This window comes from Harpia harpyja, chromosome Z, assembly GCF_026419915.1.
Source record: "Harpia harpyja isolate bHarHar1 chromosome Z, bHarHar1 primary haplotype, whole genome shotgun sequence".
NCBI classification, from domain to species: Eukaryota; Metazoa; Chordata; class Aves; order Accipitriformes; family Accipitridae; genus Harpia; species Harpia harpyja.
The window spans coordinates 8,170,755-8,191,398 of record NC_068969.1 but is presented as its reverse complement, the minus strand read 5'-3'; the positions used below and the strand labels follow the sequence as shown (position 1 = coordinate 8,191,398).

Sequence of the window (20,644 nt, the reverse complement as noted above, 5' to 3'; positions counted from 1 at the left end):
CCCACCCCCCTGCCTGCCTCCTGCCCACCTTCCCCTTGCCTTCCCCCCCAGCCCCGGCTTTCAGCCCATCCGGCGCCCCCCGTTCCTCCCCTGCCCGCCCCCTGCCCGCTGCCGGCTGCGGGGCGGGCCGGGGCGGAGCGGAGCGGGGTCGAGCGGGCGGAGCGGGGCCGGGCCGGGCCGGGCAGGCGCCGGCGGCGGCGGCGGCGGCGGCAGCGCGGAGGTAGGGCCGGGGCGGGCGGGGGTCCGGGGAGCGGGGTCGGGCCAGCAGCGCCCGGCAGCCCGCGGGGGGCTGCCCCGGTGCCTTCGTCGTCCCCCCCAAGCCTGCCCCCCTCGCCATGGTACCCCGCACCCCCCCGCCCCGTACCCCCTTGCACCCTTAACCACGGTACCCTGCACCACCCGTGCCCCCTTGCACCCCTCCTCTACCCTCCTGCACCCCTAACCACGGTACTCTGCATCCCCCTGCACCCCTAACCACGGTACTCTGCACCCCCCTGTACACCCTCGCAACCCCTAATCGTGGTATCTTGCACCCCCCTGCACCCCCAACCACAGTATCCAGCACCCGTCTGCCCTCTTGCCCGTGCTACCCCTGCACCCCAATAATGCAACTGCTGCACCCTAACCCGTGCAGCCTCCTGTACCCCTAACCATGGTACCCTGCACCCCCCTGCGCTCCTAACCATGGTATCCTGCCCCTTGCTTCCCCACCCTGCTAACCACAGTACCCCTGCAGCCCTACCCACATACCCTGCACTTCCCACAACTCTAACCATGGTGCCCTTGCACCCCAGATGCAGTACCCCTGCACCCCACTGTGTCCCCTCCCTGCACCCCAGCCATGGTACCCCTATACCCCACCTGTGCCTCTTTGCACCCCTAGCCACAGTACCCCTGCATCCCCCTGCACCCTTCTCATAGACTCTCTGCACCCCCTACTCCCATACCCCCCCGGTATTCCCCTTCGCCCATCCTGCTGCACCCCCATGTGCCCCTAAGCACCCCACATCCTCCTGCTCCTCCGGCCACCCAGCACCCCTCAAACACCCAGTAGCCTGTCACCCTCCTGTAGCCCCCCTCAGCTCCTCTGTCCTCTGTAAGCACGTGATTCCCCTTCACCGTCCCCATTTCCCTGCACCCCCCGCGCCTTTCCTTGCACCTCTCCTGCTCCCCCTAAGTAGGCAGTGTCCCCCTTTCCTTACCTGCACCCCTTACACCAGCATCCCGCCTTCCCTGCCTGCACTCCCCCAGCACCCCCGGGACCTCTAATCACTGGCTAACCCCGACTACCGTGTGCCACTCTCCCATACACCCTTCTTCCCGCCATAACCCCCTTCCCCACCTTGTTGCCCCCTTTTCCTCCCTGCTAGCCCCCTATGCCCCAGGTGGCCCTTCCCTGGATCTCACCCCATGCCTGGGCATCACAGTGTGCCCTGGCACCATGTTTGGGGCTGGAACATGCACTTTGGGGGGACGATGAAAGGATGGCATGGGGGGCACACCCCATCCTGCCCCCGTACCCAAGTGGGGGGGACTTCTCCCATGGTGGCGGCGTCCCAGGACTTACACCAAGGAGACCTTTGCCCCGTCCCACTTCAGTTTCTGTGACGACCGAGCTTGCCGGCGGACTTTGGAGGGGCCGGTGGGTGATTAACCATCTCGCCACTCTTCCCCCAGAGCTTTGCAGCCCTGGTCCCCGGCCTGACATGGCACCCGGGAAGCCCGGGAAGAGCACGGGGGCCTCAGAGGACCCCTCGGTTACACTTTTCCGGGAGTACCTGAGGATCGACACTGTCCACCCCAAACCTGACTATGGTGAGGATGGGGGGGACAGGATGGGGAGCTGTGCGGGGATCTGGCAATGCGGCTTTGCAGCTCTGGTCTTTGGACCCAGGTGCCTGAGTCCTGTGCCGGGGCTGTTTTGATTGTGGTGTTAAGGAGCGAACACCTTTGTGCCTTATCTCTGCTGGCGCCTTTGGTTGGGGCAGGGACGTCTCGAGTGCACCCAGAGCTGCTGTTTGCTTCCTCCAGCCCTGTGCCCCAGGGTCCCCCCTTTCCACGCTGCCCTGGCTCTGGGACGGATGCTTGTGATAACTGCCTGTAGATCTCCTTCCGTTAACCTTTCCATCCTCCCACTAAAGTACATGAGGATTTTTTTATTGGTGAGGAACTCCGAAAACTCCTACGGAGGACTGTCCCCCCTGAACTCGCCCACTTCAGTTTTTATTTTTTCACATTCCCCTAGTCCTCGCCCCAAACGGATGGTGATAAGGTGCTCCTGTCCCCGCTCCCGGCCACCTTGTGCCCAGGACCTCCATCAACCTGCCCTCTCTGGTCACCCCTTTCCTTGGCCTGGGAGCCCCAGAGAGCCTTGGGGTCCCTGGGGGGTTGCAGTGAGAGGGGAGGGAGATCCCAGTGTAACTTCGGGCATCCCCACTCCTCCCCAGATGCTGCTGTCCGGTTTCTGGAGCGCGTCGGCACCGACCTGGGCTTGGCCTGCCAGAAAGTGGAGGTGAGCGAGGCAAGGAGCAACCCCCAGTCCATCCATCCATCTGCGCCCGGGACCTTAGTGACTGGGCTGTTCCCCTGTCCGCCACCCCGGAGCTGGGCAGGAGTGAATCGCCTCTGCCTGTAATCCTCTGCTGACCTGAGCCCTTCCTTAAGCCTGTATTCCAGCTAGTCCCCGCTAACCTTTGCAGCCGCCTGTGCTATGATTAGCAGGGTCACGTTGGCTCGGGACGTCCTTCCTGCTGGGCACTGGCTGTCCCAGGGGACTCTTGGGTTCGTCTCCCCTCCTCTATCTGAACTGCAGCCAGGAGCTCGCACCCGGCTCCGTATGGCTCCTGGGGGTGCAGGCATACCTGCTCCTGCTGCCTGTCCTCTCCCAGCAGAGAAAGGGGTGACCTGCCAGGTGGCATCAAGAAACTTTTCCCAGCTTTTTGGCTCCAGCCTGTGGGTTCCAGCTCCTCTGTCCCCAGCTGGGACCTTAGTGACATCCTGCCCTCGCCCCACAGGTGTGCCAGGGCCGTGTGGTGCTGATCCTGACCTGGCAGGGCACGAACCCCCGCCTGCGCTCCATCCTCCTCAACTCCCACACCGACGTCGTGCCTGTCTTTGAGGTGCTGGGACAGGGCGAGGGGTGGGATGGGCATGGTGGGGAGGACTGGGGGTGGCAGGCAAACGGAAGCTGGTGCCCACCGTGCCCCTCTGCCGTCACGGCCGCTGTTCCCCGCAGGAGCACTGGACCTACCCACCTTTTGAGGCTGTTAAGGACTCACAAGGCAACATCTACGCCCGGGGTGCCCAGGACATGAAGTGTGTCTCCATCCAGTGAGTGGAGGGCTCTGTGCCCACTTGGCAGGCACGGTATGGGGATGCCTCTGAGTGATGCGGGACAGGATGCCACCATCCCCCAGGGTCCCTGGGGTTGAGGATGCCACCGCCTGACCCACTCTGGGGTGGCTTGGAGCGCACCAGCCCCTCTCCTCTGTGATGCCAAGGCACCACCTTCTCTGCGCAGGTATCTTGAGGCCATCCGGAGGCTGAAGGCAGAGGGAAAGTGTTTTGCCCGCACCATCCACCTCACCTTTGTGCCTGGTGAGTCCCCAGGGTGTCCCCTCTCGGGGGACAGGAGGGGCTGGCAGCTGGGTGATGCTCTGGAGCTCCCCACGGCGTGGCAGCCGGGCACCCCCCTGCCAGCCTCTCCAGAATTTGAGCTCCCCTAGCTTGAGGCTGGAGGGGTTTCCATGTCTGAGGACATCAGGTGCGCCGGTGTGAAAGGAGGACCTGGGAGTGGTGGGCTGGGGGACGCCCCCGGTTCCTTCCTCCATGCCAGGCTCTCCCCCACAGATGAGGAGGTGGGCGGACACAAGGGCATGGAGATGTTCGTGCAGCGTCCTGAGTTCAGAGCGCTCAACGTGGGCTTTGCCCTGGATGAGGGTGAGTGGTGCCACGGCTGGCACAGGGACATGTCTCCTCTTGGCATGCACCCCTCTGCCTGTCGGCATCAACCCCCAGGCACCGGCACCTGGCATGGCTTCCAGGGACCCTCTTGGGGACTTGTTCCCCCGGGCAGTGACCCACACGGTGCCAGCCTGGAGGGGAGATGCTGCCAGGGCAGAGCAGAGGGGGGCACATCATGGCACCCCCGTGCCCTGCTGACCCCCCATCTGTGCCCGCTGCAGGCCTGGCCAGCCCGTCTGACACGTTCAGCGTCTTCTACGGCGAGAAGAGCCCATGGTGTGAGTAACTGCGTGCCCACCGCTCTGTCCCTGGCTCTGCCAGGTGCTGGGGCACCGGTGCTGCCCTGGGCTTTCTTCTCAACGCCTCCCTCTCCCCGCACTGCTGCAGGGATAAAGGTGAAGTGCGTGGGTAGCCCTGGGCATGGGTCCCGCTTCATCAGCAACACGGCGGCCGAGAAGATGGTAAGGGAGGGGGTACATCCTGCACAGCCCCCCCGCCTGCCCTGGGGCTGCCAGGTGCCTGCCCGCAGGCCTGGTCCTCACCTGCTGCCCTTCCCTCCCCAGCACAAAGTCATCACCTCCTTCCTCGCCTTCAGGGAGAGCGAGAAGCAGAGGTAGGAGACGGGCAGCGGGATGGCTGTGGCTTCAGTTCGGTCCATGGAGGGGGTCCTTGGGATCCCAAGCCAGGCTCTGATCTGGCGCCGCCACCCCCGTGCCTCAGTTTCCCCATTTGGGGGTGGTGGCAGGGTGGGGGAGCGCTTCCCCTCCTCCCTGGGTGGCAGAGGGTGACTCTCCCTTGCGTCCCCCGAGGCTCAAGTCCGACTCAAGCCTGACTCTAGGGGACGTCACCTCGCTCAACCTGACCATGCTGGAGGGAGGCGTCTCCTTCAACGTGGTGCCTTCCGAGATGGCGGCCAGCTTCGACATCCGCATCCCACCCACTGTGGACCTGAAGGTGGGCACCACGCCGGACCCACCTGGGAGGGGAGCAGGTTGGGGGTACCCCGCTCACACCCCTCCTCTGGTCTCTGCCGCAGGCCTTTGAGGAGCAGGTGGCTGCGTGGTGCCGTGGTGCTGGGGATGGCGTCACCTATGAGTTTCACCAGGTGAGGGGTCTTGGCCACCCAGGCGCATCGTGCCGGTCCTTCCCCTGCCGCATGCCCACCTCCCCACCCCTCACCTGCCCTCTCCCTCTCTCAGAAATACATGGACCAATGTGTCACCTCCACCGAGGAGTCAGACCCGTGGTGGAAAGCCTTCAGCGGGGTCTGCAGGGACATGTGAGTAGTGTCCCCAGGGAGGGCAGGACCCTGGTGGGGACATCCTCTGGTGGGAGCTGGGGGATCCCCCGGGGTTTCTGGTGTCATGGCAGGGGTTGGGAGGAGATGCTTCATGCCATGCTAGGGCATCTCCCTGTGCACCCCTGAAAGGAATGGGACGGAGCATCCTGCAGGGCTGAGGGACCTTCCCGGTGCGTTCTCTTTGCCTGCGGGGTGGCAGGGGGACAGGGGACCCGGCTGCCCCTGTGCCCATGCTGACACAGAGTCTCGCTTGTCAGGAAGCTGCAGCTCAAGCTTGAGATCTTCCCGGCTGCCACCGACAGTCGCTACATCCGAGCGGTGAGTGCGATGCCAGCCCACCCGTGGGTCCCCGACCTGGGGTGAGACCTGCAGCCCCAAGCAGGAGCCGTGCTTGGGCAGAGGGGGGCACCCGGTGCCTGTCCCAGTCCCGGCCTCACCCTGTACCCCCCATCTCCAGGCAGGACACCCCGCTATCGGCTTCTCGCCCATGAACCGTACCCCGGTGCTGCTCCATGACCACAACGAGTTCCTCAACGAGCAAGTCTTCCTGCGGGGCATCGACATCTACGCCCACCTCCTGCCCGCCCTGGCATCGGTGCCCCCGCTGCCTGCTGAGGGCTGAGCGCCGCGGCGGGGGGCAGGACGGGGGGTGCTAAGCAGCGGGACGCAAAGCTTTACAAAGGGGGCAGAGGGTGGGTGCAGCAAATGCCTGCCAGCGTGTCGGGGACCCAGCTGACATCGTGCCAGGTTGGTTGTGCTCAGTGTCCCGTGTGTTGGCTGTGCCGAGTGTCCTGGCTGTGCCCTCGACATCTGGGTCCTAGCCACCCCCCTGGGGGTTGCGTCCCCCTTGCCCGGGTGCCAGCAGAGCCTTTCCCGGTGCTGGTGGTGCTTCCCCTGTCCCTGTGCCACCTCTGGCTGTGCTGGCTGTGGGGTAAGGGGCTGGCTGGTGCCCTGCTCTGCCTGCCTGTGCCTCGTCCTGCCTCCCTGCCCAGCCCTCCCCGCCTGCCGGGGGAGCTGGGACCAGTGCCGCCTGTCCTCCCCATGCAAGTCAATAAATCTCCTTGGTAAGCATGGCCAGGAGCAGGGGGGTCTGTCTGTCTGTGGCGCTGCCCGTGGGGTTGCAGGGAGCCCAGGCACTGTGGATTTCCTCAGCTCCCCACTCCCCTGGGTTCATCAGGCTGGGGGACGGTGCTGTGGGCAGAATCCTGCTCGGGCAGGCTGTGGAGCTGCTCCTCGGGAGCCTCCGCTCCAGATCAGCCTTGGGGTGCTGGGGGAGCAGGAGCAGCCAGCGGTGCTCGGGTTTATCCTGCTCCCTCCCTCCCTCCCATCAGCTCCTGGCGTGGTGCTGCTCCCCCAAACCCTCGGGTCCAGGCAGGCAGCGTGCGGGTCCGGGCAGGCAGCCTCCGCTTATCTGCCAGAGCTGCCTGCGGGCTGCATCTCCTCCTTGCTCTTACCTGCCCCGCGCAGCTCCTCAGCACCCGGGGGTGCTGGATCTGTCCCAGAGCCGCGCTGTGCCGCCCGCCCCTGTGGTCTTCCCTGGGGAAACCAGGGCAAGGGCCAGGCAAGGGCTTGCTGAGCCGAATTGGGGTGGTTTTGCCCCGGTTGGGGGGAGTTGCAGAGCTGTTCCATTACAAAAGGTTGGGGGTGAGCCGGGGCCCCCCATTCTCCTGCCCTCTGTTTTAATTAATAAAGCTGCTGCAACCCTCGGGGGGCTGGGGCTAACGAGGCTGCCCCCGTGCCAGGCTGGGAGCAGGGATGAGGCCGGTGGCGATGGAGCGCTGCAGGAGAAGCCACCAGCTCCTCTGCTCCTTCCCCTCCATCCAGCACGGGGGTGCGGGGGGAAATCCAAGGCTTTTGGGAGGGGGGACACCTGCCTGTGCACCGAGGCTTCCTGGGGAAGCCTGTGTGGGTTCTCTGATGTCTCATAGGACCATGTCCTCTGACCCTGCAGCCCTGGGGGAGGATGGCATGCGAGCAGCGTGGGTACCGCGGGGTCCCGCTTTCTGGCCAGGGTCCCCGCTCAGGGTGCGCGTGAGCAGGCACCTTTGCAGGCAGACGGCGGTGCGTCCCCGCTGCCCTGTCCCCTGCCCTTGCGGGTGCACCGAGGCTGTGTGCAGCACCCCGTGCCCCCCCTCGATCCTGCTCAGACCCCCTTCCCCAACCGGCCTGGTGTTCCCAGCTTGCCTGACTGCTGAGATGGGACCCAAGAGCCGGGTGCTTGCTAGTGCTTGGAGATCGCCCCACGCTGAGCATCCTTCTTGGGGGACCGGCCTGCATGCTCTCTCCTACCCCTCCAGGAGGGCAAGGTGGGGGGACTCCAGCTTCGCCCCTCTTGCTCCCCATCCTCCAAGGATGAGCTGGACGGGCTGGCAGGGTTACTTCTTTTTTTTGGGGGGGGGGGGAGCTGCAGCAAAGCCCAAACCGCCGGTGGCAGGCAACGATTTGGGGGTGTGCGGAGCTCTCGGCGCTCCCCCCCGGGGGGGCTGGGGCCGTCCCGCCCCGCACGACACCCCCCGCGCATCCCCGCCGCCCCGGAGGATGGGGGGGGGGGATGGCGGGGCCGGGGCGGGGCGGGCCGGGGCGGGCCGGGGGCGGTCGGATGGCGGTCCCATAAAAGCTCGGTGCCACCGGCAGCCCCGGGAGCGGCGGCGGGATGCGGGCGGCGGTGCCGGTGTGGGTGTGCTGGCTGGGGGCTACGCTGCTGGCGGCGGGGCGCAGCCTGCCCCGGCTCCGCCTGCCCTACCGCGGTGAGACGGGCCGGGGGCACCTGCTGCGGGGGGGAGTGGGTGGGTGGGTGCGTGGGTGGGCGGGGGGGGTGCCTGCCCACATAGGGGTGTCCTCAGCTCCCCACCCCCCAGGGTCCGGGTGGGGGCTTGGGGACCCTCAGCCGCGGGCGCCGAGCCCGAAGTGCGGGTTTCTGGTTTTTTGGGGGGGGGCGGGGGGCACCTTGCGCTGGAGGCTCGGTTTGGGCTGGGGTTTTGGTGGGTGGCTGCTCTGCACCCACTCCCCCCTCCCTTCTCCACGCGGGACGTGGGGGGGCCCCCGAGGAGGAGGAGGAGGGGGGAGAGCCGGGTGTTGGGCGGCTGCCGGGGGAGCGGGGGGGATGCGCCGCCGGGCCTCCGCGCCAGCCCCGCCGCTTCCCACGCGGGATCGTCTCCCACGTGGAGCGGGGGGAAACTGAGGCACGGCGCTGTTCTGGCACCGGCACGCTCTGGCATGTGGGTTGAGTGGGTGCTGCGGTGCGTGGGTGCTCCCCTGGCGTGGGCATCCCCGTGGGTGCTCAGCATCTTGCCCGTGGCTGGGTGGGAGCCGGGCGGACCCCCAGCTGCCCGGCAGGTCCCCTGGGTGCCGCTCAGCCTGGGCACCTTCCGTGGCCCACCGAGCAGGGTGCCAGGCGTGCTGGGGTGCCACGGGGACCCTCGGGGTGCTCCGCCGGGAGTGCTTGGTTTTAATTAAAACTCTCCCTGTGATCCTGCTCTGGCTCGCTGCACCCCCAGCTCTGCCAGCTTAATCCAGGGGCTGCTTCCAGCCAGACTTGACAGAGGAGTCTGGAGCGCCCCAATCTTCTCCATCTTGCCTAAAAGCAATGAACCTGCTCTAAAAAAATTAAAATAAAATAAATTGCATAATGCATATCTTCCCTCTTACCAAAGCAGGGAAAGGCCCGGGGCAGCCCAGCTCTCAGGGAGCCCCGGGAGCTGTGGAGCACGTCCCTGTGCTGGGGAAAAGCTGCCATCTGCCCTTGTGCTGCCCAGGTTGGGGGTCCCCTGGCCCTGGGCTGTGGGCTGGCTGCATCCCTGGCTCTGTCCTGGGACAGAGCGGGTGGCCCCAGGGGCTCCCTCCCTGTTGAAAGGGGGAAACTGAGGCACGCAGTGGCCCCGCTTACCCTGGGAGGCAGCAGGCGCCCAGGATAGCTCCTGGCTCTGCCCTGTGGTGGGATCCCGTGTCTTCAGGTTGGGCTTGGCAGCAGGGTTAGGAGGTTTGGGGGTCCTGGCAGAGCGTGGTTGTAGGGCTTGGGGTCTGGCTCGGCCTCTGATCCACTCCAGCGTGGTCCGGCCGTGCCGTGCTGTTCCCCAGGTGTGAGGGGCTCCCTGGGGCCGGGTGGGCTCCTTGGCCTCCCGTGGGGAGCAAGCAACCTTTTGAAGCTTTTTTTTCTTCTTAAGCTGATTATTCTGTTCCTATTCCAAATTGGAAACAGAAACTGAATTTCCCGTGAAACAAATTCTGCCACCGCCTTCTCCCTGGGGGGAAGAAAAAGAAAATGAAAATTTCAATTAAAACCATTAGAAGCCTCTGAAATGAAAACTGGGGCGAACTGAAGCTGCTTGCACTTAACTCTTTGGCCTGGGCTGTGCGTGGCTGGTGGCTCTGGCTGTGCGGCGATGTTTGGGGGGGTGATAGGGGAAGGTGTCATGCTGTGAGTGCAGGGGTGGCCACGTCCCCAGCTCTCCCTCTCACTTCAAGCTACTCTTTTCTTTTTGCTTCGACTTCCAGCAGTGGCTTGTATAAGAGGGGGAAGAGCATTTTGCTGCTGCGTGCACCAGGAGCATCGCAGCACAGCGCGGTGCCCTCCAAGCTCTCTGCAGCCTCTACTGAGGACCCCCGCCCACTTGGGGGTGGCTCCTATGGGACCCCCTCCCTGGGGGTAAAGGGGTTCCAGGGATGGATACGGCATGGCAGGGTGCTGCTCCCTGGGGAGATGAAGCCGGGGGTGGGGGGGGAAAGGGAAGGCGCCCCGAGCCGGTGTAACCCGAGGCGCAGGAGGAATTTGCCAGGGCTGGGGGAGAAGGGGAAGCCTTGCCTGAAACAATAAAAGGAGCCCAACGACTTTGCCAATGTTATTCTGAGCTGGGAAAATATTATTGCTGGGCAAGAATAGAAGGAGACGACAGCATTTTCCTGGGCTGAGCCCGGCGATACAGGAGGACCTGAGATGTTGGGAGGGCACAGGGAGGAGGATACCCCTGGGGAGATGGGGCTGGAGGGGCCCTTAGTGCCTGGTGCCAGCTCTACTTGCAGGCACAGGGTTCTTCCCAGTGAGTGTGGAGCTGTTGGGGCTGTATCCCTCCATGCCGCCAACATCGCCAGTTAGGGCACTGGGACTGCCCTTGAGTGACTTGGTGGGGATGGGAGATGTGTGTGATGGGGTGGAGGTGGCTGCGTCCCCCCCCCCCGGGGATGGAGCTCGTCTCCCTTGCAGGGAGGTCCCAGAAGAGGCATTTCCCACTAGGATGGGGGCATTGCGCCGCTGGCCACCTCCTCCTTGGAAGTGACAATTGTCCCCCCACCAAGAGCAGGGCTTGGTACCCCAGTGTCTTGGGCTGCTGGTGGCTGAGCCTGTCCCAGTGCCACCTCCCCTCTCATGGGGACATGTGTGGGGGATGCTCTGGCTGGGGGTTTCCCTGGGGTCAGCAGCGGTGGCTGGCAGCCTTCCTTGGTGGAGGGTGTCTGGGGACATGGCTGTGCTCATCAATGGTGCTTTGTCCTCCTCCTCCTCCACCCGGCGGTCATGGTGGCCTGGCCCGGGGTCAGGGGGGTTGCTGGGACAGGGTTTCAGAGCCCGGTGAAGCTGAGCCATTCCCTCTTGCCCTCTCCCTCTGCGGCAGCTGGGTGGGCGCCACTGTGCTGGGGTTTTTGGCTTACTGACCCCGAAAGTTATTTCCCACCAGGAGCTAGTCACGCCACTGCCCCCGTGGCGCCGTCACCACAAGGGTCCCCTCGGCATCCCATGGGATTCAGGCTTGGACTTGCTTTGGGAGCCTGGACTGTCAGACCCTGTTGCTTTGGGACGTGATGTCCACCCCAGGGACACAGCGTCCCCATGCCGGTGCCTGTCCCCAGGTGTGGTCCCCATGCTGTGGCAGGGAGGAAGCCTCCCCAACAGTGAGGTCTGGTGGCGGTCGCAGCGGGCTTTGTGTGCCGGTTTCCGCATGGCACTGGCTGGGTGCCGGCTATTGTGTCCCCAGCTGGCACCCGGGGCGGGGGCAGGACCCGCTTTCTGCCCACCCTCACCACCCTCCCGGGCTCGGCGCAAGCCCAGCCTGGGGCTGACGGCACGGCACAGCCTTTGCCAGGCTCTCGTGCACCCCGACTCGCTGTGGTACGGCTGTGGTAAGAGTCCGGAGTGGTTCAGCCGAACCTTGCTGGGGGCAAACTTGCCTGGGACCCTGCTGCCTGCTGGCTCTGCAGCTTTGTGTTTGGCTGGGAGGGAGAGCAGCACCACGGGCAGGGTAAGGCCGGGATGCCCGCACCTCTGGGAAGGGATGGAGATGGATGCTGCTGCCCGCAGCAGCTCGGAGCAGCTCTTCTGCTGGCCCCAGGACGGCTCTGCAATACTCAGAAGCAGCAGTTCGGAGGGATCCTCCCGCCTCTGTGCCCATCGCAGCCCTCCGGTCACCCCCTTGAAAAAGCCAGGACCCCTTGGTGCCGCCACCAGGGTGGGGGGTCTGAGCATCCTTTCACATTTCCCAAGAAGGTGTGAAGGGTGTTCAGGGGGCTGCGAGCCCGCACGGCACCTGCGGTTGTGTTGCCCCTCTCCGTTTTTCATTGCCGCGATGCCCCTTTGCCTCAGCACCCTCTGACAGCTGGGGCCCCAGGTGGGGGGGCTGCTGGGGGTGTGAGAGGGCACTTAGCTGTGGGACGTTATCCATTGCTTTTCCCTCCTGTCCTCGTGTTAGGTGACAGCTTGAGGCCCTGGGGCTGTGCTGTCCCGGTAGGGTGGGTTGTGAGCTGGGTGGGCTGGAGACCCCAGCGTGCGCAGCAAATGCAGGGATGTGGCTGGGGGCCACCGGGGAGCAGGACGTCTCCCAGGCTTGAGGCGAGCACTTGTGCCAGTGGCTGGGAGGGGATCTTTGAAGTGAGCAGTGCTTACAGAGCCCTGCGGGTCTTCGGTGCCAGGATGGCTCCTCCTGATGCTTCCCTCCCTCCCTGGCAGAGCTTTTGGGCACCAACCGCTCCGTCCTTTTCTTCGGCCACCAAGGCTTCCTGGGCTTCCGCTCCCTGTACCTGGATGAGTACCGCGACCGGCTCTTCATCGGGGGGAAGGATGTGCTCTACTCCCTGCTCCTGGACGGGGCCGGCGCCGACACCAAGGAGGTGAGCTGGGTCCTGTGAGCACCCCGGGGTCTCCGTCCCCACCCTGGCCCCTGTGCACTCCTCGCCCCTCTGGGCGGACGGTGCCCAACCGAGCCAGGCGAAGTCACCCTGAAATAAGACCTGCCATGGGGATGTCCCCATCTCAAGCACCCTGAAATGCATCCAAAAACTTGTACTGCCTGGCAAAGGTGGGCTGGCCGTGGTGGCTGGAGGGCAATTAGGTGGCAATTAGTCATGATTGGCAGCCTAGGAGACCAGTGGTGCAGCCCACCAGTGATTCCTGGGTGCCTAGTAGGGTCTCAGACCCCACTCTTCTAAAAAGCTGCCATTGGGAGAGCAAGTGCTCCCCATCCCTACCTGGGCATCCCCTTCATGGACCAAATATACTGCCGAAAGGAGCTAAAAGTATCCATTGTTGCAACGAGCTGTGCCAGGGCTCAGCTGGCAAAGCCCCCAGACCTCTCCAAGCCTCTTGGTGGGAGAAGTGACGGACTAGAGCGATGAAGCTGAGCGGTGATTCCCCTCCTCCTTCATCCTCTCCTCTTCGAATTCTTGGTTTTTAAACATGGTTCTGGGCCGTTTCTAGCAGAAGAAAGCAGAGAAGGAAATGAAGTGCCCCTTGGCGTGCTGGGTCACTGCGATGGGGTCAAGGGCTTGTGTACCCAAGCTGCCCTTAGTCCGAGAGCTGCGAGGGCTGGGGGGGACTCGGGCTCCATCACTCCCTGCTGTCCCCCAGCACCCTTTCCCCAGGCCACCCACAAGTCCACCCCCTTCCAGTCCGGCTCCGGCCATCCCCAGTGTGACCACTCAAGCCCAGCCTGGCTGTGGGCTGTGACCGCCAGGGTGCATCTCCTCAGGAGGAAGGGTCCTTCCCTGGGTTGCAGGGTGGGAGGCCTGGGGTGGGTGGGCTCTGTTGGTCCCTCTCTCTGTCCCTCTCTCCATCCCCATGCCATCGGCAGCCTGGGGATGTGTATTTGCAAAGCTGGATCCCTGCTGTCCCCCCTCCCTGCTCCAACAGGTCCTTTGTGTTTTCAGATCTATTGGCCGCCACTCCCTGGGCAGACGGAGGAGTGTTTTCGGAAGGGGAAGGACCCAGGGGTGAGTCTCACCCCATGCATGCTCTGCCCTGAGCTGGGGGGGTCCCCTTGTGCCCCTGTGCCAGCCAGCTCTCCCCACGCCAGGGCTGTGCTGTGTCACCCCCCCGGGGATGGCCTCATGGGGCTCGCAGGCCACTTAATGCTGGGGCAGAGCAAGGGACCATCCCAGTGCATGAGGGAAACTGAGGCAGGGAGTGGGTGACCAAGCCTGGCTATGCGAGACGCTTGCTCCGGGCTCTGGAAATCCTGTCTCCGGGGCAATGCTCAGCCCCCTGGCCGCAGGGCAGTGGCCAGTGTGCCCCAAAGGTGGCTGCACCGAGTGGGCAGGGACAGCCGGGCTCCGAGACCTGAGCTCAGAGGAACCAAAAGCCCCGCGCTGTGCTTCAGCCCCCAGCGACGTGGTCTGGCCCACCCTGGCCATCCCTGAGGGTGGGAAATCTGTAACTCGCTCAGGTTCAGCGACCTCACTCCCCAAAGCTCACCCCTCTTTGCAACCCCCCTGCCCCAATATGAAACAGGACTATGGCAGGGAGAAAGTCCCCGAGGCTCCCCTGGCCCAGACGAATTGCTCCCAGGAGTCCCCATCCCGCTCTGTGTGTTTATTTTACAAGCTCTCACCGACAGATGCAAGCCGGGGCAGGCTCAATTTTTTATTTTTCTTGAACGTATATTTTTTTTTAACTTGCTATTTTAGAGGCTCTTTGCAAAGGGAAAATAAACAGCAGGGAGGCTGGGAACCCCTGGGGCAGCTCGGTGGCGGTGTTCCCAGCAGATGAGGGGCCTCGTGTCCCGCCATGGGGGGGGGGGGGGTGATGGGGGGCAGGCAGGGCTGGCGCTGGCTGGGGGGAGCTGCCGAGCTAACGGTGGTGATGCCTGAGTGAGAGAAGGATGGGAGCCCTTTTCCAGTGGGAACTGCCAGGAGACACAGCGCAAGGTCAGAGGTGGCAGGTCTGCATCCCCAAGGGCGTCACTGCTACTGGTCCCCAGTAGAAGGGGACAATGCCAGACAGTAGCGATGGGGGCTGTCCTGGAGACAGCCGAGGATGCTCGTGGGTATCCGTCTCCGTCTCCCGCGTTTCCTCCTTTTGTTTCATCGCCTGCGCAAGCAGGAACACGACAGGGAAGGACGTCCCTGCATCTGGTCACGTCCTGGGCGCCAGGAAGAGGAGGGTCCCCAGGGGTTTGGGGCTGGGTGTAGGAGCTGCAACTGGGAGCTTGCTGGGCAGGTGACCTTGCTTCCCCAGCCAGTGTGGGCTGTGTGATGGGGTGAGCACACGGGTGCCCACGGGCAGGAGATGCCCAGGTGCCGGCTGGATCACGTGTGGTTCTCCTGGGGATGCTCTCAGTGGCAGGAGGACCAGTAAAAAGCCCCATTCTTTTGCAAAGGGCTGGGGTCCACCCAGATGAAGTCTGTGCAAGCCCTGTCAGTGGGTGCAAACTGCCGTCTCACACCCCTGGCACTGGGCTGAAGGCAGAGAGCCTGGGTGCAGCCCAGGGAGCCAGGGCTGGGGCTCACCCATCGTCGCAGGGCCCCAGGCAGAGGCAGGGACCTGTGGGTGGGCGAAGCACCGAGCCCCCCATGACCCTTCCCCTCCCCTGCTGTCCCCTCAGACCGACTGCGCCAACTACATCCGTGTGCTGCACCCCTACAACCGAACACACTTGCTGGCCTGCGGGACGGGTGCCTTCCACCCTGTCTGCGCCTTCGTCTACGTGGGGCACCGTGGCGAGGTAGGGCAGCACCACGGTGGGGTGCCCATCCTGAGCATCCCCGGCGGGACACCGGTGGGAGGTAGACCCCCATCATCTGCCTCCCTCCTAGGGGGCTTCAGGGCTGTGTGGGGATGCTGGCTGTGGTGTTTGCCCCACGCTGAATACTTGGTGGGGGGGTCAGGAATCAGCTCCCTGTTGCCCCTTTGCCCTTGCGCTACTGCCTCCCCAGCTCCCCCACCCTTCTGGCCTGGCATCGCCTTTCCAGACATGTCCCCTGGGGCTGGTGTCCTGCCAGGGGCTGCAGCGTGGGTGGCGTTTCCTCCTCTCCCAGCTCGCTGCTCATAAATCAGGTTGGCCGGGGTGGAAAGGCAGGGCCCCCTGTTCCCTCCTCGCAGCCTGGCGCCGTGCAGGCAGCAGGAGCCCTGCCCATACCCCAATGCCTCCGGCCAGGCTGATGGACAAGCGGTGGGGCCAGCGGGTCCCTTCAGTTGCTGCACATTCTCATAGGATTAGACTTGCCTCAAAAAGCACGGCTCCCGCTTCCAGACGGTCCCTTTGGGAGCGCTGGGGCTGCGGATGCGTGCGGCGAGGCGTCTGCGAGCTGGGCAGGGACCAGCGCCAGCCCCTGTATGCCCATGCACAGCCCCACTGCCAGGGCATGGCTGGAGGCTCACCTGCCTGCTCCCTGCCTGCTCCCCCTCGCCCAGCACACCTTCAGCCTGGATCCCACCAGCGTGGAGACCGGCCGGGGCAGGTGCCCGCACGAGCCCAGCCGCGCTTTCGCCAGCACTGTCATCGGTGGGTTGTTTTCCTTGGGAACTGAGAGCCTTTGGGGTGCCGGGACCGAGGACGGTCCCCGTGCCAGCTGGGGCTGGGTCTCAGCCCTGCGGCGGGGTGTTTTTGCCAGGCGGGGAGCTGTACACCGGCCTCACCGCAGATTTCTTGGGCCGCGATCCCGGCATCTTCCGCAGCACAGGGACCCGCTCTGCCTTGCGCACCGAAGTGGACCAGCGCTTACTCAACGGTAACAGCTCACCTCTGCCCCTCCATCCCCCCCCAGATGGGCTAATGCTGGGGACCACGAGCCTTGCGGTGGCCAGGGCATCTGCTGGCCATGGTGAGGCATCCCCCATGCCAGGTACGAGCAGGGAAAGGAACCGGGGCAGCAGGGTCTGGGGGTTGTCCTGGCTGGCATCCAGCCCCAGCATGGTGTGGGGGTCCGGAGGCAGTGGCTGTGCCCTCTTGCCACACCTGACATGGCCAACTTTTGCTCGTAGATCCCAAATTTGTGGCAGCCCACTTGATCCCGGACAATGATGACCGGGACAACGACAAAGCCTATTTCTTCTTCACGGAGAAGGTGATGGAGGCAGACAGCAAGGAGCACGCCATTGTCAGCCGGGTGGCGCGGGTCTGTGTGGTAAGTTGCTGGTGGGGACTGCAGGGGACAGGGATGCACCAAATCACAGCAGTGGCCCTGATGCTCTCTGTCCCTGCAGAATGATGCTGGTGGCCAGAGGGTGCTGGTGAACAAGTGGAGTACCTTCAACAAGGCCCGGTTGGTGTGCTCTGTCCCTGGCCCCGGTGGCATCGACACCCATTTTGATGAGCTGGGTAAGGGATGCATGGAGCTGGGGACCTCACCAGGGCTGGTCCCTTAGTCGGTGGCTTCAGGAAGCCCCTGGGCTTCCAGGAGAAACCCCATGGTTTCATCCCCAGAGGATGTCTTCTTGCTGAAGACAAAGGATGGGAAGAGCCCGGAGATCTACGCCCTCTTCAGCACCATCAGGTGGGTGGTCCAGCTCCAGCCTCTGCAGATATCTAGCTGCAGCCACCCATGACCTGCCCAGTCACCATCCCCACGTGGCTGCTGGCTGCTCCCCAACCTCCGCCAGCTCTGCCCCGGTCCATACGGAGGTGTTGGTTCTCCCATGCCCCCCACCAACATCACCGGCGCCGAGCATGGCCCTGCTCACACCAGCACCGTCCCCTTTCAGCCATGTCTTCCAGGGCTCCGCTGTCTGTGTGTACCGCATGGCCAACATCCGGGAGGTCTTCAATGGGCCCTTCGCCCACCGGGAGAGCCCCCACCACCAGTGGGGTGCCTACGAGGGCAGGGTGCCCTACCCACGGCCAGGCGTGGTGAGCAACTCCCTGGAGCTCCAGGTCCCCTCCGCTCCTCCAATTGCTCTTCGGGGAGGCGGGGGGGCAATCCCCCATCTTCTCACCTGCCGGGATGGGCTCCCTACGGGATCCACCCCGGGACAGCTGGGGACCAAGGTCTGGCAAAGGGGTGGAGAAGATGCATCCCAAATGGGAAGGCGGGGAGGGACCCAAACCAGCTCTGCAGGTGATGGAGGGGGAAGCAGGGATGGGTGCCGGGGTGGTGGGGCTGAGCTGGTCCCCTCTTGTCCCCACAGTGTCCTAGTAAGACCACCAACCAGCCCCGGCGGCAGTACGGCACCACCAAGGACTTCCCTGACGAGGTGCTGCACTTTGCCCGCGCTCACCCCCCTCATGTACAAGCCCGTGTACCCCCGGCACCGCCGGCCCCTCCTAGTGAAGACCAACCTGCCCCACCGCCTGCGCCAGCTCGTGGTGGACCGGGTGGAGGCCGAGGACGGGCAGCATGACGTCCTCTTCCTCGGGACGGGTGAGCGGCAGGAGTGGTGTGCAGGAAGGAACCCTGGCGCTGGGGCTACCGGTGGGCATGCCGATGGGGTGTGCAATGGCAGGGTGCTCACACCTCCATCCTCCTCCTCCTCCCCGCAGACGCAGGTTCAGTGCTGAAGGTGGTGGTCCTGCAGAAGACAAGCTTGGCCACGACCGAGGAAGTCGTCCTGGAGGAGCTGCAGGTTTTTAAGGTGCTCTTTGCTGTCCTGCTTGCAAGGGAGGGGGGCAGTGGAGTGGGCTCAGGTTGGGGACACATGTAGGGATGGAGGCTCAGGGCTGCCACAGTGTCGTTGGGCACTGGGAAGTCTCAGGGCTGTGAGGGCAGTGGGTGGCTGGGGGTGTCCCCCCCAGTGCCCCCCCAAAGCCCTGGCAGCTCTGAATGAACCGGGCTCTCCATGGTGAGGTTTTCACCAGCCTCATGTCAGCTCTCCTCCCCTGCAGGTGCCTGTGCCCATCACTCAGATGGAGATCTCCGTCAAGCGCGTGAGTATGGACACGGCTTGGCCACGGGGCTGGGGACAGGGCAGGTGACCAGGAGGGACTGAGCTGTTGTCACCAGCCTCTCAAAGCCCTCATGGTGCTTGCCCTGGGAGGGGGTCCCTGGGTGCCACGCCTGCAGGGGCTGCCAGCATCACCATCTCCGTGCCGTTTCCCCAGCAAACGCTCTACGTGGGTTCCAGCCTGGGGGTGGCCCAGGTTCGGCTGCACCAGTGCGAGACCTATGGCACGGCTTGTGCTGAATGCTGCCTGGCCAGGGATCCCTACTGCGCCTGGGACGGCACCGCCTGCACTCGCTACCAGCCCTCAGGCAAGCGCCGCTATCGCCGCCAGGACGTCCGCCACAGCAATCCTGTGCACCAGTGTCTGGACCAGAACCTGACTGGTGAGGGACTGGGGGGGGCCCACAGGGCTGAGGGACTCATCCAGGTGCCCTGAGACGTCCCGGCATCCACAGCCCTCGGCGCGCAGAGGGGCTTGCGGCCATCCTAGGTGGGCTGGGGTACCCTCATCTCGCTGTCCTGTAGACCGAGGGGTGCCCCAAGAGAAGGTGGGTGCTGCTGGGGCTGGGGTCTGTCCCCAGGGGGAGGGAGAGAAGGGGACTGAAGCTACATGGTGGCCCAGGGGGGCTGACACCCAGGCATGTGGAAGCCTGGCTCTGCCTTCCCTGTGAGCCTGTCTGTCTTTACCCCAGTGGATGATTTTGAGAGCGTTGAGGAGAAGGTGCTTTATGGGGCAGAGGACAACAGCACCTTCCTGGAGTGCGTGCCCCGGTCCCCGCAGGCCAGCGTGCAGTGGTTCGTCCAGAGGCCCCCCGATGAGCAGCGGGATGAGGTGAGGCTCTCCCTGCACCTGCCTTGCTCCCCTTGTGAGGACACGGGAGGGATGTGGGGCCAGACCCAGACCCCCCCCCCCCAACCTCCCGGTGGCTGACAGGTGAAGACAGATGAGCGGATCCTGCAGACGGAGCAAGGGCTGCTCTTCCGCAAGCTGCACCGCCACGATGCTGGCATCTACTACTGCAAAACACTGGAGCACGGCTTCACCCAGACGGTGGCCAAGACGGCCTTGGAGGTGATTGCCAGTGAGCAGCTGGCACACACCTTGCCCCGGGAGCGGGGGGATGAGTCCCCACGCCTGCCTTGCCCCGAGCCCCGGATGGTGCCTCAGGCTCCCAAAACTTGGTTCAAGGATATCATGCACCTCATCAGCTCCCAAAACCTGCGGCGAGTGGAGGAGTACTGCGCCCGCCTCTGGTGTGGCAGCCGCCCCCACCACCGCAAGAGCAAGCTGGCCCAGGCCAAGCACGCACTGGCCGGCGTGGACGTGGGCAAGAAGGGACGGACGGCCAAACCCCACGGCGAGAGGAACCGCGTGCCCCGGCAAGCGGCAGCCACTTAGAGAGGGCAGGGTAATGGACGTGGGGTGGCCGTGGACAAGGACCAGCTCCCCATGCTGCTGGCAGCCCTGGGGACCTCCTGCCCTGGCGGGTGGCTTGCAGCGGCACCAGCTCAGTCCCCCCCCGGCCGCGGTGATGGGATGCCAGGCCCAGCTCCTGGGCAGGTCCCTGTCACCCTCGGTGGCTGCAGGGCCACCTCCAAAATGGGCGGTGTGGTGGGACGCATTGGCCCCCCCCTTACTCGTGCTGGGTGCTGCAGCAGGTGCGGGGCCACGGTCACTGGGGCGGGTTGGGGCTTGGCACGTGCGGTGCCACCGCAGTGCCATCACCCCAGGGAGCTCGCTGGCTGGCTTTCTCCGCAAATAAAGGGGCCGAGCGCGGCGCCGCGGGGAGCGGCTGACAGCTCCAGGCTCTTTCCATGCCAGCACGGGGCCTGGGGAAGATGATGCCTGCACTCACGGAGCGGGGGGAAAACTGAGCATCACCCCAAAAAGCCTCTGTGTCCAGGATGAGCCCTGTCATCTGCTGCGCCTGGGGAGCCAGAGCCGGGCCATGCCGCCCAGGGCATACCCTGGGGGACAGGGGTCCTTCCGACCTTCCCTGTGGCACCAGGACACACTCAGCAGTGCCAGCCTGTGTCTGGGTGCAGCTCCCCCCTTCCCCTCCATCCCCACCCCAGCCACTGACCGTTTTAGGGCTGGGCAGGGTCGAGGAGGAAAGTAAACGGCTGTGGGCAGGTTAGTCCTGTTCCTGGGTAAACACGGGAAGAGGCACCGATGCCACCACCATCACTGTGCCCGGGCGAGAGCGGGGACATGCAGAAGAAGGTGCCCCCAGCACAGTTTTAGGGGGCTGCACCCCAGCCCAGCTGTGTTTCTGGTGGTGGGTGGCCCAAGGCTGGTTTGG

The 20,644-nt window shown here is 64.7% G+C and overlaps 2 protein-coding genes across 2 annotated transcripts; both read left to right on the top strand.

Moving 5' to 3' along the window:
* Positions 1 to 138: 138 nt before the first annotated feature.
* On the top strand, positions 139 to 6,336 carry ACY1 (aminoacylase 1). The gene is made up of 15 exons (XM_052777256.1): positions 139 to 220; positions 1,678 to 1,815; positions 2,448 to 2,512; positions 3,015 to 3,119; positions 3,236 to 3,330; positions 3,521 to 3,597; positions 3,850 to 3,939; positions 4,185 to 4,241; positions 4,351 to 4,424; positions 4,527 to 4,576; positions 4,773 to 4,917; positions 5,000 to 5,068; positions 5,163 to 5,242; positions 5,521 to 5,581; positions 5,721 to 6,336. The coding sequence occupies exons 2-15, from the start codon at positions 1,707 to 1,709 to the stop codon at positions 5,883 to 5,885; spliced, it is 1,242 nt and encodes a 413-aa protein (XP_052633216.1). The 5' UTR covers positions 139 to 220; positions 1,678 to 1,706; the 3' UTR covers positions 5,886 to 6,336.
* Positions 6,337 to 7,905: 1,569 nt separating this feature from the next.
* On the top strand, positions 7,906 to 20,140 carry SEMA3G (semaphorin 3G). The gene is given in 17 exon segments (XM_052778459.1): positions 7,906 to 8,010; positions 12,198 to 12,358; positions 13,394 to 13,456; positions 15,067 to 15,186; positions 15,876 to 15,966; positions 16,076 to 16,192; positions 16,446 to 16,588; positions 16,668 to 16,782; positions 16,888 to 16,957; positions 17,166 to 17,310; positions 17,589 to 17,678; positions 17,680 to 17,821; positions 17,941 to 18,032; positions 18,283 to 18,324; positions 18,499 to 18,724; positions 19,034 to 19,173; positions 19,276 to 20,140. Coding segments are annotated over 17 exon segments (2,316 nt in total). The 5' UTR covers positions 7,906 to 7,916; the 3' UTR covers positions 19,741 to 20,140.
* The last annotated feature ends 504 nt before the right edge of the window (positions 20,141 to 20,644 follow it).

Excerpts from the sequence above, each read along its gene's own strand:
- ACY1 (XM_052777256.1), top strand. The coding sequence starts at position 1,707 with ATGGCACCCGGGAAGCCCGGGAAGAGCACGGGGGCCTCAGAGGACCCC. Across the intron at positions 3,598-3,849 it reads CCACCTCACCTTTGTGCCTG|ATGAGGAGGTGGGCGGACAC; the intron begins GTGAGTCCCCAG and ends TCTCCCCCACAG. Across the intron at positions 4,242-4,350 it reads CGGCGAGAAGAGCCCATGGT|GGATAAAGGTGAAGTGCGTG; the intron begins GTGAGTAACTGC and ends GCACTGCTGCAG.